At 39.1% G+C, this 17,701-nt stretch overlaps 1 protein-coding gene across 1 annotated transcript in view; it reads left to right on the top strand.

Annotated features, from left to right (window-relative positions):
- The window catches only part of LOC140650769 (phospholipid phosphatase 1-like), a 75,236-nt gene that overhangs the window by 25,205 nt on the left and 32,330 nt on the right, over nt 1-17,701 (top strand). Inside the window, exon 2 of the mRNA XM_072859505.1 lies at nt 7,698-7,852. Within this exon, the coding sequence (XP_072715606.1) occupies nt 7,698-7,852 (155 nt within the window). The remainder of the gene's footprint in view (nt 1-7,697; nt 7,853-17,701) is intronic.

The following is a 17,701-nucleotide window of genomic DNA, read 5'->3' as shown; positions in this document are numbered from 1 at the left end:
TTATCAGAACAATCAGTGTGCTGGTATTGGAAATATTTTGCATTCCTTGGGGTAGAAAAGTAAGATATAAGTTTGCTGGGAAGGTTCATAACAGCTGTTGGCTAGGAGTTGAGTTGTGGGCTACCCACTCATCTCAGTTATTGAAAATAAATAGTGTATTGATTTTTCTCCTGTATGTCCCTTATCTCTTAGGTGTCAAAAGTCTAAACCCTTTCTCATTTTTTCTAATCTCTTTCTCTTTTATAGTAGTTTTCTGTATTCCCAGAACCTCCTGCCTAAGAGGTGTTGATTCCATCACAATTTATTTCTTTTGACTGGTCACGTAAAAAAAAAAATGTCAGCATCTCTGCTTTTCTGCAAAGAACAGTCTCTTATAGATGCTCCCAAACTCTCTCTAGCAGCATGAGGTTGACCTGTCTCAGTTTCTTAAAATCTTGCATATTTCCTTACCCCAGACTGTACATTTCAAAATGAGCAGAAAAGCAAACATGGTTGTCCTGGCCAAAAATAAAAGCAAAAATACATGTGTAAGAGTAGGAAAACTTACATTCTCCCTTGCCCTCAGTAGTAATTACCAGCTGTATAGGTTCAGCTCAGAATGACAACATTTATCTGGATGTGGGGTTATTTAACAGCATCATCGCTTTTAATAAGAATGTAAGCTATGAAAAGTACCTTTTTTTAAAATGAGCAGCCTTTAGCTGAATAACTGAGCTGTTTTGAGGCTGTCAGTTGGTATGTTTTTATGGAGATTATTTCTCCAATACAGCCAGAATTCCTGTTTGACACTCCCCAACTTAACTGTAAGTTGTGGATTTCTTTAAAAAAGCCAAAGCTGACTTTCTGTGTCAGCACATCATGTGTAGAATGTACTGATTCTATTTTTCACTATAAATGTAGGGAAACATAAAAATTCTTCAGTCTCATGTTGGTCTAGTACAGTTTCTCTTAACTAGCATGCACTTGTGAGTTCAGTACAGCATGAAGGAAAAAACTTCAGTTAATAATCAAGTGAGAATATTCTCATTTGCCATAGTCTCCCTTAAAGGTAACTGCCTTTCTCCCAGTTTCTAGATATTCATTAATTTAAATGAGAAGAACTTCCTGATTGAGGACCAAGTGGGAGTCTTATGTGTCTTGGATAACTTGAATCGGCAATTTGGCACAAGTTTTCAAGATGGCACGGAGCCTCAAATGAAGGTTCATTTGCTTCCAAAGGTAAGGAGGCAATTGGGTTAATTAAAGGATGTTTACAAAAAAAATACAGTGCATTACTTTGAGCTACTTAAAACTGTGGAGGAGAATGTTTCCTGGCCAGTGGTGTTATTTAATGAGGTGTTCAAGCTGATCTGAGACTATGGTCAGTCTGTCCTGTTTTCCCTTCTTCCACACCCTTGGCTATGTGTTCCTATTCTGTCCTTTACACCAGTTCTAACAGTCACACACTTGGCCAGATGAGCAAGAGCTCCTGAAAAATCTGCGTTGTGTGGGCATGGGCTTTTTCTTTTTTTGGACAGGTTGGTGTGAAAAGCTAGTGCTGTGACGAGGAAGGGCATAGTAGTGTATGGCCAGAGGTGGGAGAAGAGCAGGACAGTCTAGGTTGTCTTGAATTGCCCTTGAAAACATAACTCCAGAAGTTTCTGGCTTTGTGAGCACCACACTTGATTCTGAACTAGATGGTACAGTATAACTGAAACAGTTAGTTAGAAACTTCGAGTGTCTTTCCTTTCAGCTATAAAACTTAAATAGTCTTAAAATGGAAGACTTCTCTAAAACCGTGTCCATAGACTTAATTAGGAAAAGGTTCCTAAATTTTAAGTAGAACACAGACGGTATTTTCAGACCCTGAAGCTATCTCCTGTCAAACAATATTCTCTGCTGGTCTTAAATGTTATGGCAACTGCCAGCTGTAACAGGCTGATTCGGATACAAATGCTAGGGGATTTTTTCCCTGTTTAGGGAAAAATATCCTATGCAGCTTGCTGGCAAAGCCAAATGGACACCTGAGTATCAGAATCTAAATCCTTATGCTTCTAAACTTAAACACTTAACTTTAGAGTTACAGGTGTGATAGATGGCCACAAATCAGAATAATAGTGCAGTATTACACACACTGTAAAAAGATAATAGTTTGGTATCCAGCACTTCCATTTGTAGGATAAATTGTGGAACTTAAATTACTTTTTTGTTTTCATCTGTTTAAATACTTCACATCTTAAAATATATTTAAAATAAAAACATCAACAATTTTTTCATTAAACAGGTTGTGGTTGGTTTTTTTGTTTGTTTTTTTTGCCAAAGGAAGACTTTGCCTCCCCCTTCCCTTGGGTATTGTTGGGTTGTTTTGGTGGTGTGTTTGGGGTTTTTTGTGGTGTTTGGGGTTAGGTTTGTTTTTTGACATTCCTTTCTGTGGGTGGAGAACCAGTCTCACAGTGACTTCTTCCCTAGTCTCCCACCCTGGACTTTCCCTTTCTTCCTTCCTTACAGGCTCTTGTGTCATGCCATGTTGTCTAGTCAGATGTGATTAAATATGAGTTTGCTGAAGGCTATTGATATTATTGTGAATTATCTATAGGTTTTCAATGGAAACTACACTACAACTGGCTTGAACCTACAAATGAAAGATTTGGAAACTCCTTGTGAACTTGGCATAGCCCCATGTGTAACTTTCAACTAGCTTAGCTTCGCTGTACAAATGTGTGTTGCCCTGTTCTTATTAGTTCTAGCCAAAAACTTAAGGCTGTTTCTTCCCTGCAACCCCCGCTTAGTCATTCAAATATCAGAGTCTTGCTTCTTTCATCTCCCTCTCCATCCTGTGCTCTTTTATTCTGGTCCATGTGTATGAAGCTTTTTTACCTTTCTTTCATAGGTAGAGGTTTCAAATCTCTGCAGTCTTCCTCCCCCCCCCCTTCCACTTTGTTACTACTGCTGCAGCTTTTGGGGTTAGCCAGAGTCTGTTTGCTTGAGCGTTACAGGAGACATGCCTCCCCATCTTTTACAAAGTCTTGAAAAGGCCAGTTCCAGAGCACTTGAGTGATCAGGTTGGTTTCTCTGTATAATTTAAGGGGAGAGAAGCCAGATCAGTGTATCAGAAGACTGCCATCTGTTTCTTGCTACTCCCTAGGAAAACAGCCTGGAATCTGTTTGTCACTAGTCCTTGACTAGATCAACTAGGCAAATTTTAACAGAAAATAGAGAAACTCCAATTCTGAGTCTGAAGCATGGGGAAATTCAAGGAACAGTCCTTTACAGCTGAAGGCCATGTTTTAAAGGAGATAAATAACAACTGAGCCCTTATGATCCTTTAAGGTATAAAGTTACCTAGATCAAAAGAGCACCCTTAGAGGTTACTGCTGGTACTGGCTGGGTGAAGAGCACGTACATTATGAAGAGGACAAGGCATGAGGGTTGGTTTACAAGGTTGCCTTTTAGCCTTGTAATCTTTCACTAGATCTTGGTCATCCTTTCCTCCAGTTTGTAAAACTAATGAATCTGAACATATGCACATTCCTCAGAAGTTCAGTGTGCAGTCAGCTTGCCTAAAGGTCATGGAGATGCTTGGCACCTGCGATAGCAATACTGGTCTGTTATGTACAATAGCATTTGTTTCTGTTATAGTGAAAACTTCAGGACTGCTTGTTTACATGTTCAAAGTGTTGTCTTCTCTCCCTGTAAAATGAGTAATAGTAAAAATGCTGCTGCTACTTTGGTGTAGGTTAATTTTCAAATAAACACCATTTCACAAAGTCTTCTACTCCACTGCTGGCTGGAAAGCAGTGCATCATTTAGATTGCAGTAGGAATTCCAACAGTAATGTAATAAATGGAAATAAGCAGTTAATGTAGGATGTGTAACCAACTTCCAGTTTCTTGTAGAAACTGTCTTCGTCTGACCCCTTCATTTGCTGCTCTTCTTCCCCTCCCCCCCTTCCCAAAAAGTACTTCAAAAGTATATAACCTAGAATGGAATTAAGAAACATTTTTACTAAGTACTACATAATGTAGTCAAATCACTTTGATTTAAAAATAATTTCCCTTTCTTTCAATGAAACAGATGTAGAAAGGAACAAAAATGTAAGAAGAAGGAATATTTAAATGTAGAGGCACTAGAAAAATTTGGATAACTGCTGGTTATGTAAAAGTTCTCACTTTAATAGGAAGAAAAGAAAGCTTAAATTCAATCTTGAGTTCCTTTCCTCTTTGTTTAATGAGAACTGAGCACATAACACTTGTTGTCAGGAATTCTCCCTAATTTAAAAAAAAAAAAGCCCTCGAGCTTCTGTCTTAACGAGGTTAAGTAGTGAGTAATTCTCTCCTGCTGCAGTTAAACAACAAAAACTTTATATTCAAACTGATTGGGTTTTTTGCTGGTAGGCTTAAAACACTGCTTGTCAAACTTAAGGTACTTTCTTTTTCATGTATACTTGTGTAATGGCTCTCTTCCAGTTCCTAAATAAATCTTCCTTGGAAAAAAATGCATTACACATAACTGTAAATGTGTACTTTGGTGGCAAGAGACTTGGAATTTTTGAGCAAAGAACTCTGTCGTGTTTGCAAGTGAACTGCTGGTGCATCTTCTAGTTTCTGAACTGGATCACTTAAAACATATTTCAGCAGCTGGTAAAAATTAAATAGTCTGTCCTAATGAACTTAAACCTGAACACCCAGAAACAAAAGCAAAACACCCCAAAAGTTTATTGTAAAATGAGCAATACTGGCAAAAAAGGCTGAGCTGGAAGGCTGAAAATGGAATGGAATGAAACTGGAGGGGGGAACCAAAAAACAAAACTCAAACTTCTTGATGTTGAGTTGTAGCAGCTTTTCTTGGAAAATTGAGGTATTTATCTGTTAAATAGTCAACTTTTGTAAAACACAAGCTGCTGCTTAAATGCTGCATCCATGAGGATGTGATATTTCCACGTGTGAAAATCTGGTGACCTAATTTGAGAAGATAGGACTGTATCAAATAAGTAATAGCTTTGCCACTCCATCATCCTGACACTGGGTATGTAATAGCAGAGATAAAGACAGGAAATGTGGGCTCTGACTTAGGTTAGTGGAATCTTGCTGTGACCTTGAGTGGAGCTGAAAATTGGCTCCAGGCATGCAAACATGCAGCAATCTCCTTTGATCAGAGTGAACTTTCTGAGTTCTTCAGTATGGCTCCCTTTGTATCTGAAGGGCTGGAATTCTGTTTCGGCTACTTCTGCCATCTGCATTCTGTCAAGCTCTAACTCCTTTTCTCAATCTTTAAAGCAGAGAGGAGAAGAGAGACTTTTGAGATGCCATTGATTCGAAGGTATATCATCCTACTTCACCAAAAAGTTTGTGCTTAAAGCTGAACAAGCATAGTGCTATTTGCGTTTTTGTTCAGTTTTGCTGTATGGGATGGTAAGAATCTGCTGAAGTACTTTGCTGCATCAACATCCTCAGTTGTTAAGGCTAAGTGTGGATAGTCCTTAGGATTTCAGATGTTTTGTGGAACAAATTCCTCTCTGCCTCGTAGGAGGCTTTAAATTCCTGCCAAACTGCCTTCTGTGGCCATAGCAATTTTCTTAGCAGAGGAGTTGGGAGCTGGGGTATTGCTGAGCAGCACATACAGTTTCTGTATGCACTTCACTAGCTTTTGCACTGTGTTGTGGCTTAACCCCAGCTGGCAACTAAGCCCCACACAGCCGCTTGCTCGCTCCTGCCCCAGCAGGATGGGGGAGAGAATCGGAAGGGTAAAAGCGAGAAAACTCGTGGGTTGAGATAAAAACAGTTTAATAATTGAAATAAAATAGAATAATAATAAAAATAATAAATTGTAATGAAAATAACAGAGAGAAATAAAACCCAAGAAAGACAAGTGATGCAAATGAAAACAATTGCTCACCACCAACTGACTGATGCCCAGCCAGTCCCTGAGCAGTGGCCCCCCTGCCAACCTTCCCCCAGCTTTATATGCTGAGCATGATGTCATATGGTATGGAATATCCCTTTGGTCAGTTGGGGTCAGCTGTCCCAGCTGTGTCCCCTCCCAGCTTCTTGTGCACCCCCAGCCTACTTGCTGGTGGTGTGGTGTGAGAAGCAGAAAAGGTCCTTGATTCTGTGGAAGCACTGTTCAGCAACAACTAAAACATCTCTGTATTATCAACACTGTTTCCAGCACAAATCCAAAACATAGCCCCATACTAGCTACTATTAAGAAAATTAACTCTACCCCAGCCAAAACCAGCTCACACTGCAACTTAGCAACCTAAATAAGGGGCCAGGATTTATCACTGTTCCTACTGTTTTGCTCTTGATGCCTTTCCTTCTAATGAAGTATATAGGAATAAGCTTATTTAAAACCCCTTTAAGAAGTGACTTATCTGATAGTGTCTTAAGAAGTGTCACCAAAAATCAAAGCAGTCTCTAATCACATGAACTTTTTGAAATGTTTTTGTTCGGAGTACAGCAGTTTGTTTATATCATAAGTAGTCTTTTCTGCTTCAGTAACTTTACTTATTTTCTAATTTACATATAGAGTATCTATATACAGAATTGCATATTACATGGATGGTGGGGAGAATGCAAAGTTTAGTTTGTCCCTTTTGTTTAAAACAAGGCAAAAAAAAAGTAATTTTTTTGTTTTGGGCTTTTTGTGATTCTTACAGCATTGTCTAAATTATCTACTGTTGATCCACTGCTTGCTCAGGAGACCAAAGGAAAGAGGGGATGAGAAAGTAGAGTAAAATGACAAACTCTGGTTTCCTGTGCTCATTGCTCCTGCAAATGTCTGTTCTCTAGCTGATTCTCACTTTGTCAGAAATAAGGTACAAACCTGAATGTAACTTTCAGAGGTCTTGGTGTCTTCTTTAGCATGACTGCCAGTTATACAGTGTAAGTTCAGAGAGCTATCACTTGTACCCAAGTCTTTGTTTTCATGTTATTAACTTAGTTATTTTCATGTGGAAGTCTTCCAAAGTGTATAAAAGTTGTGTAAATGCAACTCTTGAATAAATCTCGTTACCTTGAGATGCAGTCCATTCAGAGTGTTCATATTTCCTGTTTGTGTGTCTGAAGTTCTCTTGCTCCCCTTACCTGCATGAAAACTACTTGCATGAAATCTTTAACTCCCTTACTATGACAAAATCTGTTTTTGTTTTTTTTGTGTGTGTCTTGTTTTCTGTAAACACTGACCAGATTATAGTGTATAGAACAAGGCTGGTAATTCAGATACAAGCCAATGTTGTGGGGTGGTGGTGAAGGAGAGGGCACAAAAGGCAGCCTGCCCTCAATAACTGTTCAGTCATGTGAGTGGTAAATGCTTTTCTTCAGCGTAATATTGCTTCAGTGTGTGGCAACTTGTCTTGCTGATGAAAGGACTTTGAACTCTATACTTTCTTAACTTCTGTATCTGGTGGGCAACATCAGAGTCCTTCTGAAGCAGACTTCTAGAAAAGATAAACTTCTGTAAAAAACAGTTTGGTAAGTGTGTGCATTGCATGATATTTAATTTGCTCTGACCTGGGAAATATGAGTTTTGCATGTTTGGTAGCTTTTTCCATGCATGTTTAAAAGTGGCTTGTGTTGGGTTTTTTTGTAGGTTGTGGTTTTTTTGTGGGGTTTTGTTTTGGTGGTTTGTTTTTGTTTTTTGTTTTTTGTTTTTTTTTAATTTAACCACATGTATTTCTTGGTTTTTTGTGTTTTGTTTTGTTTTCCTTCCCCCAACAGCTGTCTTACCCCTTGGTGTTCTAAACTTGGCCAAAATAAAACCGTATCAGAGAGGCTTTTTCTGTAATGATGACAGCATCAAATATCTGTTCCATGACAGTACCATCACATCCACTGTCCTCTGCACAGTGGGGTTCACCCTGCCCATTTTCTCTGTAAGTAGCTAATATATAGGGAGCTTTGGTGATGGGAGTAAAATGTATGCCTTCCAAGAGTTCAGCACTGTGACTGTGAGTTGAAGACAGTCTATAGGCAAAATCCCATATATGTACAGTCATATGCATGTGAAAGGTACCATTTGCTACTTTCTGTTTCAGAGAAAATCTGGAACTAATATTTAACTGCTAGTATTTCTAATATAATTTGTCTTAGGAGCAGAAAAAATGGTGATGAGGATTTAAACTGTATTAGTTGGCCTAGGTTTTTATCATTGGGGAGAAAAATACTACAGGCTTCTAAAATGCTATGGAATAAACAAATCTCTCTTGTTCAGAATGGGTTAGTCTGATAACTCAAACACTTGTGATGTTAAAACTTCCACTTTACTGGAGTGCACAAACCTACAATTAGTGACTGTTGCTTCCATATGCTTTCTATAGAAATAAGTCTAATTTGGACTCAGTGGGTTTTCTTAGGCTTTAAAAAAAGTGTGATGACTCTTTAAACCCTTCAAAATGGGATACAGAGGCTGAAAATCCAGTTGCTTGTGGAAAAGAGGCTCAGTGTTTTCAAGACCACGTGAATTTTACAAAGAACAATTTAACTCTGCAGTAGTTTTTGGTGTGGGTTTTTTGGGGTGTTTTTTTGGTTGTGTGGTTTGTGGTGTTGGTTTTGTGGTTTGTTTTTTTTAAACAATATTTTAAGCCTGATTGTATCCAAGTTCTTAGTAAGGTTTGAGCTGGTTTAGAGAACCAAAACTTAACTATTCAGAATAGTCTTTAACCTGAAATTACATCTTGTCTCTGCCTGCAGTGGTTGACCAAACCATATTAGAGATGGTCATAATCTTTGCTGGTCTTCTGAGAAATGTATATGCTAAATTAATCAATAAAAAGTATATAAACTGGTTTAGGGATGGAACTAGCCATTTAAAACAAGTAAACAGAAATCTGTGGAACCTCTTCATGCATTACTCTAATTTTCCCTTAAATGTTTGTTTATTGAAGCTTGCATTAGTCTTATGCAGTAAATAGAAGGTAGATACAGCTCTTGTTATCATTAGTATGTAACCTCACTTTTGAGGAAAATAGTCTTAAGTTTGTCAGTTTGACATGTACTGAGGTATCTTCAGCACAACTTCAGGAAATTTTTTTTTCCAGAAGGGTTCATGTGTGTCTTAATTGATATGTGCACAGGTGAACTATCAATTGTAGCTCTATGCAGTTTTGGACTTCTAAAGAGGCATTTCAGTTGCAGTTAGATGATCTGTTGAATTGCTTGATTTTTTTTTTTATTTCTCTTCCATGTTTAGATTTGAATAAGTTGTTCCTGTAATAGGAAGTCCATTGAGAGTGCATTTTTTTTTCTGGATCTAAAGCAGTGGAGAAACATTTCTTACAGCTAACTTACTTAAAAGTATAAACATCTAAGGAGTGATATGGACAGCTATTTAACTGCCAAGGTATCTAAAATTATAACTTAGACTTGTCAGTGATTCCAGTCTGTTCTGATATTTTGCTTCTACGATACTTTTGTAGAATTCACACAGTGAATTTTTATTGCCTGTCTCTGTGTAGGGGATTGGAGTATCTATTTGTAACTATCACTTCTGGCCTCCATGCGTGTGTTTTTTTAAAAAAATAAATAAATTCTAAAGCATTTGTAGTTCTGTAACAATACAGGTTATCCAGATCAGTTTTCCTCAGTCTGAACACTTTATAAACCTTAAAGCAACACAGGCTTTCTGGAATCTAGTGAGAAAAAAGTAATCACTGTAGTGTGTATATTATTGCTCTGTGTAGTTAACACGTTAACCTAATTGACTTTCTTAGCCTCAATTTTAGATTCTCCCCCCCCCCCCCCCAATGTTGGCCTACTAATGCAACAAGTCTAACTGATACGTATTGGATAGCTTGGGGTTCAAGTTTGTGGAGCTTATGAGCTCTGTAACTGATGAGCTCCTTGTAAAACATCACTTTCTGAGAATAATGAGTTGCTATAGGATAAAAGTAAACTGAAGATACTCTGCACTGAGTAAAAAAAAAAAAAAATCTTGCCTCTAAAACTGCTGGGACTCCTAAGCAAAGCAATGAGTATTTAAATTGTATGACTACTTCATTGCTGAAACTTGAGAGGGGAATGGCATTGTAGAATCAATTCTGGAAATGTCTGTAGGCAGTTCTTTAGTCTCCTGCAGGAGGTGAAAAATCCTTTATGGCTACTGAAAACTTTGAGCTAGGGTGAGCTGTAGAGCTAGGGAATATAAGATCTGGGTTATTACAGCTTACTGAGTTGAAAGTGGGTTCCAGTTAAATGCTGTCTAGCTTCAAGCTTGCCTTTATTCAAAATGGAAGGAGAAAGCTGATCAGCCTGGGAGTAGGAGAATTGGACATTCAGACTGGTTCTTGTTTTGGACAGACTCAATGGAGGCTTGAGACTTTTTCCAAGGCAGCTTAAGTTTTTGGAAGTAGTATGTTCCAGAGTCAATATCCTCACCAGGGACACAGCTGGCTCATGAAAGCTTATTGGATAGTAACTCTGATTATCTGACATCTAGTAAAAAATATTATCCTGACATGAGACTTTCCTGAAAGGAATAGGCTTCTTAATGAAGGAATTTATTATAAAAATTGGGTCTAATACTATGCAAATAAGAGTTGATAAATTGCACTTTTGTGCAAACTTTTGTTCCCTAATCAAAGATGAACTTGAACAGGATGCTTGTTCCTAAGTTTGGACTTGTACCTCAGCTTTGTCACATCAAAAAATAGAAAGAAGAACTTGTGGTAAGAAGCTGAGGGAGGCAAAAGGAATCCTATCTGCAATGGGGAAAAAAAATTGTTAATTGAGTAGTAGAGTGGATATAGCCCTTCCCCTTAGCATTCAACAACGTACAGGTATTCCTGATCATGTTATTTAGTCCTTAGTCCCTAAAGCTTCATTAAATCTAAGCAGAAATGCTCAAAAAGATTATTATGCATATGCCCCTTGCTGCACTAACAGATTGCTTGGTTTCAGAGTGCAATAAGAAATGGCCTGAACATCTTGCTGTATAATAATAAAAATTTATTCAGTCTGATTCAGTTGGTGGGGTAAGCCCATAGTGGAATATAAAACAACTTCAAAGAAAAAAAAAACCCAAAACAAACAAACAAATCACAAAACCTGCAGTAATGAGTAAGACATAGGTATTGCATTATTAAGAAGTCTCTTTTGCACATAAAAAACTAGGCTGCCTGAACATTGATTTGTCTTCAAAACATTTTATGAATATTTCAAGTCATACATGGAGAGTGTTAGAAACTCTCAGGAATCTTATTTAAAAAACATAAATACAAAAGTTAGAAGAATGCTCTTTGAATTCATAATTCCATTTGTAGTTCTGATTGAAGTCTTCTTCCCTTCCCCCTTACCCCTTTTATCAGGGAATAAAATCTCTGGGAAAGAAACTCATGTTGATTCTCTTCCAAGTGCCCGCTTCATAGTATGATACTTCTCAATTTTCCAAATTGTTTTCTGTGTCTGGATGGAAAGCACAGTTTTTGTATTATAATTTTTGGAGACAAGGTTAAACAAGCCTTGGTAGTGCTCTAGAAAAATGAGTAGATGTCTAGGCTGGTGTCTGGAACAGCACACATCCATGAGATGATTGACATTTCAAGAACCCCAGAAGATCTTTCTGATACTTCCACCTCCCCAAGTCATTTTAGATATACTTAAAAAGTAATTCTGAATAGTCTAAAAGCCATGACTAGTTAGGGGGTGGTGTCTATAGGTTGCAACTCTAGGAATATTTTGAAAGGAATATCTAAGGTAGAATAGACTATTTCAGTTGGAAGGGACCTACAACGATCATTTAGTCCAACTGCCTGACCAATTCAAGATGATGTACTTGGTCTGGTATTTTTGGTATTTAGCTGTCTGCATGAGATCAGCATTTCCAAGTATAAATGACAAATGAATGTCAGTGTCTTTCTTTCAGCAAAGTCCAACCATGCATGTGTTCTATTCAGTTGGTCTTTTCTGGTGACTTCACCTCCAAATCAATTTTCTCTTCTTCCAGTCCTCTTGCTGCCTTCAGTGACACTCATGCAGTGTCTCTTAGATCTAAGGGTAGGTGTGATTGGAGGGGGGAGGAGAGGCGAGGCGAGGCACAGAGCAAAGGAGGCCTCTCTAAAGCATCCTTCTCACCAAAGGAGTGGAACAGAGCAACTCAAGAGTTGCTGAGTTTCAGCTGCTCCCCTTGCTAGGTTCTGAGCAGGGTTTCTTATTAGGCTTAATGTTTTCAGAAATGTTTCCTACCACATGTATCAATGTTCTGACTAACTTTTCCTTCCTGAAAATTAGCATGATCATACTTTGGAGACAATCTACTGATTTATTTTCTGGCAAAAGAAATGAAACTCCCTTTCACAAACACAGCAGAAAAGGATATATTTTGCAGAGAAACTTTGATTGAAAGCATATATTTGATTAACAACATATGAATTAGCCTAGTAAGTGCTTATGTTTCTTGATGGACAAATGTAGCTTACTACTGTGATAAAGACTGATAAAGCAGGGGGACTGTAATAAAGCCTATTGAAGACTGTTGGATTAGTAGATATATGCTTCATTTTTTTTTTTTACAGCTGTGTCACAACTTTATGGCCCACCATTGATAGTTTTGCAACTAACTGAAATTAAACTTGGTGTTTCACACTAGTGTACTTTTGCATCCTATAACTCTTCAGATTTCCAGTTACTAGTATTAATAGTTTTATTATACTATGAACAAGACTTTGCCTCTTATCTGGTAAACATTTTGAAAAGGAATGCAACATTTTATCTTCATGGTTTCTTGGTATATTCATGGCACTGGAAAACTTTTTTGGGCAATGCTGTTGAATTTCATAATCTGGCATAAGTTCTGCTTGACATTAACTATTCATCTTGTACAACTATAGATGAGTATCATCTCTGAACCCAAGCTTATTCTGAGGAATAAATTGTCAATTTGTGTTTGGTCAAACTCTCTTTAAAGCCAACGTAATAATAACTTGTGTTTATACTGTATGAAAGGTTAATGTGTAGGGTGATGCACTTCAGTTGAATTGATGAGTAATTCTTGGGTGAGATCAGTGCTGTGGGGGACAGAGGCTGAGAAATGGCAGTTGCTGCATTCAGCTTTGGCCTAGCTTCTGCCCTCTCTGTGGCAAGGGTGTTTTGCTGAGCTCGATTTGAAATTGGGTGAGGAAATCTGAGGAGCACCAATTCCAGTTTGGTACTAGCACAAATTGCTCTTACCAGATGCAGTTAATATTAAAATAAATTGCAGCAGCTTACTTAAGTCTATGAACTTGATGTTGTACTTCTTTTCTCAATCCTTCGGGTGCCTCTAATATAGTGATGAAGAATGCAGTGTAAAACTTGAGTAAAATAGTTGACAGCCTGACAATGGAAGGAGCTCCAGACAAAGGCTTTTAAAATACTAAGTGAAGCTTGGTCATAACTGAGAAGGCCAAGCAGTCACAGTGGTTTTGAGTTGGTTTTGAAGGTATTGTTTAAAAGAGTATATGGAAGGGTAAAAAGGAATAGGGGGAAATGTAGGGAAGAGGGAGTTGCAACTTAAACATTTAAAGTCTTGTCACTTAAGCAAAAGAGCAGTCCGTGGCATAGATCTTCCTTGTCTCGAGTCTCATGCCTAGTTACCGTAACTTCCTGATGACATCCAGGACTTTAGACCAGAGACTCAAGGGGGTTGGTGAAAAAGGGAAGGGACTGCACCAGAAACCTCAGAAGGGCAATAGGGAAAGTAAGTGAAAGAGGGGGAAAGTTCTTTCTTGTGCTGCCTCTTCTATTTCCCTTCCTCTGGCTCACCCAATTGTACCTCTTTCTGTTCTGCCTTCAGCAGTAAAATGCTCATTCAGTGAGATGGTTTTTGCCCTTCTCTTCTGGAGAAATTTGAATGACAAAATGCAGCAGTTGATCTTGGTGAACCATGGAGTGATGGTATAAGCATTTTCTTGCTAGGTGCCCTCCTGAACTCTAAAGCGCCTTTTAAGAAACGGAAAGTAGCGTTGTTCTGGTACTGAGGAGAAGCCAAAGTCTAACTTAATCTGCAAAGAGCTGTATGATACCATAACCAATCCCTCACAGAACACGAGCAGTTATATGCAGTAATACTCAACTCTCAAAAGTTTTAACCAAGCTTTCACACAATGCATGTTTTTCCAGGCAGGATTTCTAGTGTTGTACAAATGAATACAATGGATATTTTTGCTTGATGCAATATAGTAGTGAATCTCTACAGAATATGCAGGGGAAATGTGTTTTCTGTCTTAACTTCTGGTGTAAGGAGACTTAAAACCTCAAAATACTACTTATGCTTGTTTTTCGTAAGAAGTTTAGGTCTCACTTCTGGCTTAAAGCTGTGCTAATGAAGTTGGCATTAGATAATAGGATGAAAGCGGTGGTGGTTTTTCTTGAAGGGCTGGGAGAAAAGACAGCAAAATCCTTTAAACTTTGTTTTGTTTCTAAACTCTGGAGAAAGATTACTGCTACCCACTGCTTAAGCACAGATGTATAAAGCTATTTTGTCTGAAACCTATCCACTGTTTCCTGGTGTCAATCACCTCTATTCTCCTCCTAATCCCTTTAATACACCTTTTTTATTTTCTTCTGGAATTAAGGTCTGTGAGTGGCTGATCAGTAATGAGGGGAAACGAGACCAGCAGGAGGATGGAGTACTTGGACTAAAAGCAGCGTTTTTTTTTTTAAAAAAAATCATTAGATCTGTACATTCAAATTATTACCTCACCAAAATTTTAAGAAACTAAATAGTCATGGGATTAGATGGAGAATCCTTAAATATATAAATAATTCATTGAAATGTGAGAAGTGGACAGTAGGAGTAAGTGCTCCCTGGCTTTCACAAGGGAGGAAGGTACCAAGTAAAATTCTCCAGGAGTCTGCCCTGTTCAGCATAGTCATAAATGCCCTGGACAAGAGTTGGTGCAGTGAGGCAGCCGAATAGGAGGGTACTCGGAGCAGTAAATACAAAGGATGTCTGCTAAGAATTGCAGAGAACCTGATGAGGCTGTGGCAGGGCAATAGCATGGCTAGTGAAATACAGTGTAGATAAATATAAAGTGATGTCCTTCCTGAGGAGAGTTGGAAGGGCAACTAGAGGACTGCATATAATGTGGTGTTCTCTCTCCTCACCTGAGTGGTAATGGTCAGCTTTTAGTTCCATGAAGAGATCAACTTCATGCCTGGTAACAGTGAGGAAAGGTTAAGAACTTGGAAAGAAATAGACCTGTGCTATACAGGATATTTACAGAAAAATAAAAACATAATCACTCGGAAGTCACCTCAGCTTGTGAGGAAGTCTAATTCACTGGACTATGAGTCAGACTATTGGACAAACATACTATAATTTTTAAAAAAGTTTAGTCTTATCAGTTGAACTCTTGTGCTCTGAATGAAAGGCTGTTTCAGAGGCCTGTATCTCACTCACTATGAATATCTTTAACAACTGTATCTGTGGCTATTTAATTCTTGCTTTTTATTAGATCAATATTGCTCTTTCTTTATTTTCGGGTATCTACTGATGCAATTAGCTGACTTACAGCCCTTATGTTCTGCTAAACTGTGCAAACCCCAACTTTTATAGTTTTTGAGATAATGAGGAATGTACCTTAGCAGTCCTTCTCTGTTCGCATTTAAGACAGGTGAATTAAAACCAAAGATGCTTGCAAATTCTGATTGAATGCTGTTTCAGAAAAAATTCTTGTCAGGTGTCTAAAAATGTTAATGCCTTTGGAAAGACTTGTCTAATGACTGCATTATTATACTGATGTACAACAGCCATAGCAAGTAGGCATTTTCCCATCGTATTTTGATCTGACAAGCTCCCAGCTCATCCGAGTTTAACCTCCAAGTGCATGACTCCAAACTCATTACTGCACAAATCTCCATCTGTTCTCTTGCTTCAGCCTTTAGAGTTGTTTTGCAGGCAGAACTGGCTGACCTTAATCTTCCACTGTGTGGTGGGTTGACCCTGGCTGGACACCAGGTGCCCACCAAGCCACTCTATCACTCCCCTCCTCAGCTGGACAGGGCAGAGAAAATATAACAAAAGGCTCCTGGGTCGAGATAAAGGACAGGGAGAGATCACTCACCAATTACCATCACGGGCAAAACAGACTCGACTTGGGGAAATTAATTTAGTTTATTGCCAATCAAAAGTCAGAGTAGCATAATGAGAAATAAAACCAAATCTTAAAACACCTTCCTCCCACCCCTCCCTTCTTCCTGGACTCAACTTCACTCCCGATTTCTCTACCTCCTCCCCCCGAGCAGCATGGGGGGATGGGGAACGGGGGTTGCGGTCAGTTCATAATGTGTTGTCTCTGCTGCTCCTTCCTCCTCAGGGGGAGGACTCTTCACACTCTTCCCCTGCTCCAGCGTGGGGTCCTTCACACAGGAGACAATCCTCCATGAAATTCTCTGACATGAGTCCTTCCCATGGGGTGCAGTTCTTCAGGAACAGACTGCTCCAGCATGGGTCCCCTGTGGGGTCACAAATCCTGCCAGCAAACCTGCTCCAGCATGGGCTCCTCTTTCCACAGGGTCACAGGTCCTCCAGGAGCCTGCTCCAGCACAGGCTTTCCATGGGGTCACAGCCTCCTTCAGGGCACATCTACCTGCTCTGGCGTGGGGTCCTCCACAGGCTGCAGGTGGATATCTCCTCCACTGTGGACCTCCATGGGCTGCAGGGGGACAGCCTGCCTCACCATGGTCTTCACCACAGGCTGCAGGGGAATCTCTGCTCTGGTGCCTGGAGCACCTCCTCCTCCCCTTCCTCCTTCACTGACCTTGGTGTCTGCATAGTTGCTTCTCACATTCTCACTCCTCTCTTTGGCTGCTGTTGTGCAGCTTTCCCCCCCCCCCCCCCTTCTTAAATATGTTATCACAAAGGTGTTACCACCATCACTGATTGGCTCAGCTTTGGCCAGCAGCAGGTCCTTCTTGGAGCTGGCTGGCATTGGCTCTATTGGACATGGAGGAAGCTTCTAGCAGCTTCTCACAGAAGCCACCCCTGTAGTCCTGCTGCTGCCAAAACCTTGCCATGCAAACCCAATACACACTCTATCAAAAAATTGTCAGCTTTGTCAGCAGTACATCTACTAGTTATGCCAGAATTGTTAATGAATATGCACTGCATAACACTAGCTCATTGACTTATCCTTGAGATTACCCTACTGGTAACCTTTTCCTAACCTTCCAGTTTCTCTGTTGTCATCTTACCTTTAGTCGATTTTGTCACTCTTACAGTTGACTTGGAAAATGAAGTATACATCAGGGATGCTTTTTGGTATTGTCATATGGGAAGCATTCAGTAAAGAGCCTTTAATGACCCTCTGCCATCTCTACTCCTTACTTAAAAGGGGTACTTGAGAAATCTCAACTTTTTTTTTACTTTCATGTAAAAATGAGCCCAACTAATTCTTACTAATTCTTCTTTTTAGTGTGCCAAACTCTGCCCTTTGAAATTATAGCTTGCTTAGGGGAAAAATGGATACTTGTAGAAAAAGCAGGGCCCTTCTTTTAACTTACTGTGGCAACACATGACTATGCAACATGAGTAGGGGTGTGTGGTGGGTTTTTGGTTGGTGTGTTTTTGTTGTGTGGGGGTTTTTTGTGGGTTTTTTTTTTCCCCTCCAGTGATCTGCTGTTGAATCTTTGCTACTTTTCCTTGAGAAAGTACTTTCAGACTTTTATGTTGATAAATCTTCTGTCTAGGAAGTATAACACCCCTATACCACTAACTTCCCAAATACAATTGGAGAACAAATTTTAGT

The sequence above is a fragment of the Ciconia boyciana genome, chromosome 4 (genome assembly GCF_034638445.1).
Source record: "Ciconia boyciana chromosome 4, ASM3463844v1, whole genome shotgun sequence".
Taxonomy (NCBI): domain Eukaryota; kingdom Metazoa; phylum Chordata; class Aves; order Ciconiiformes; family Ciconiidae; genus Ciconia; species Ciconia boyciana.
Note: the sequence above shows the minus strand (reverse complement) of the source record. Positions and strands in the feature narration are given on the sequence as shown.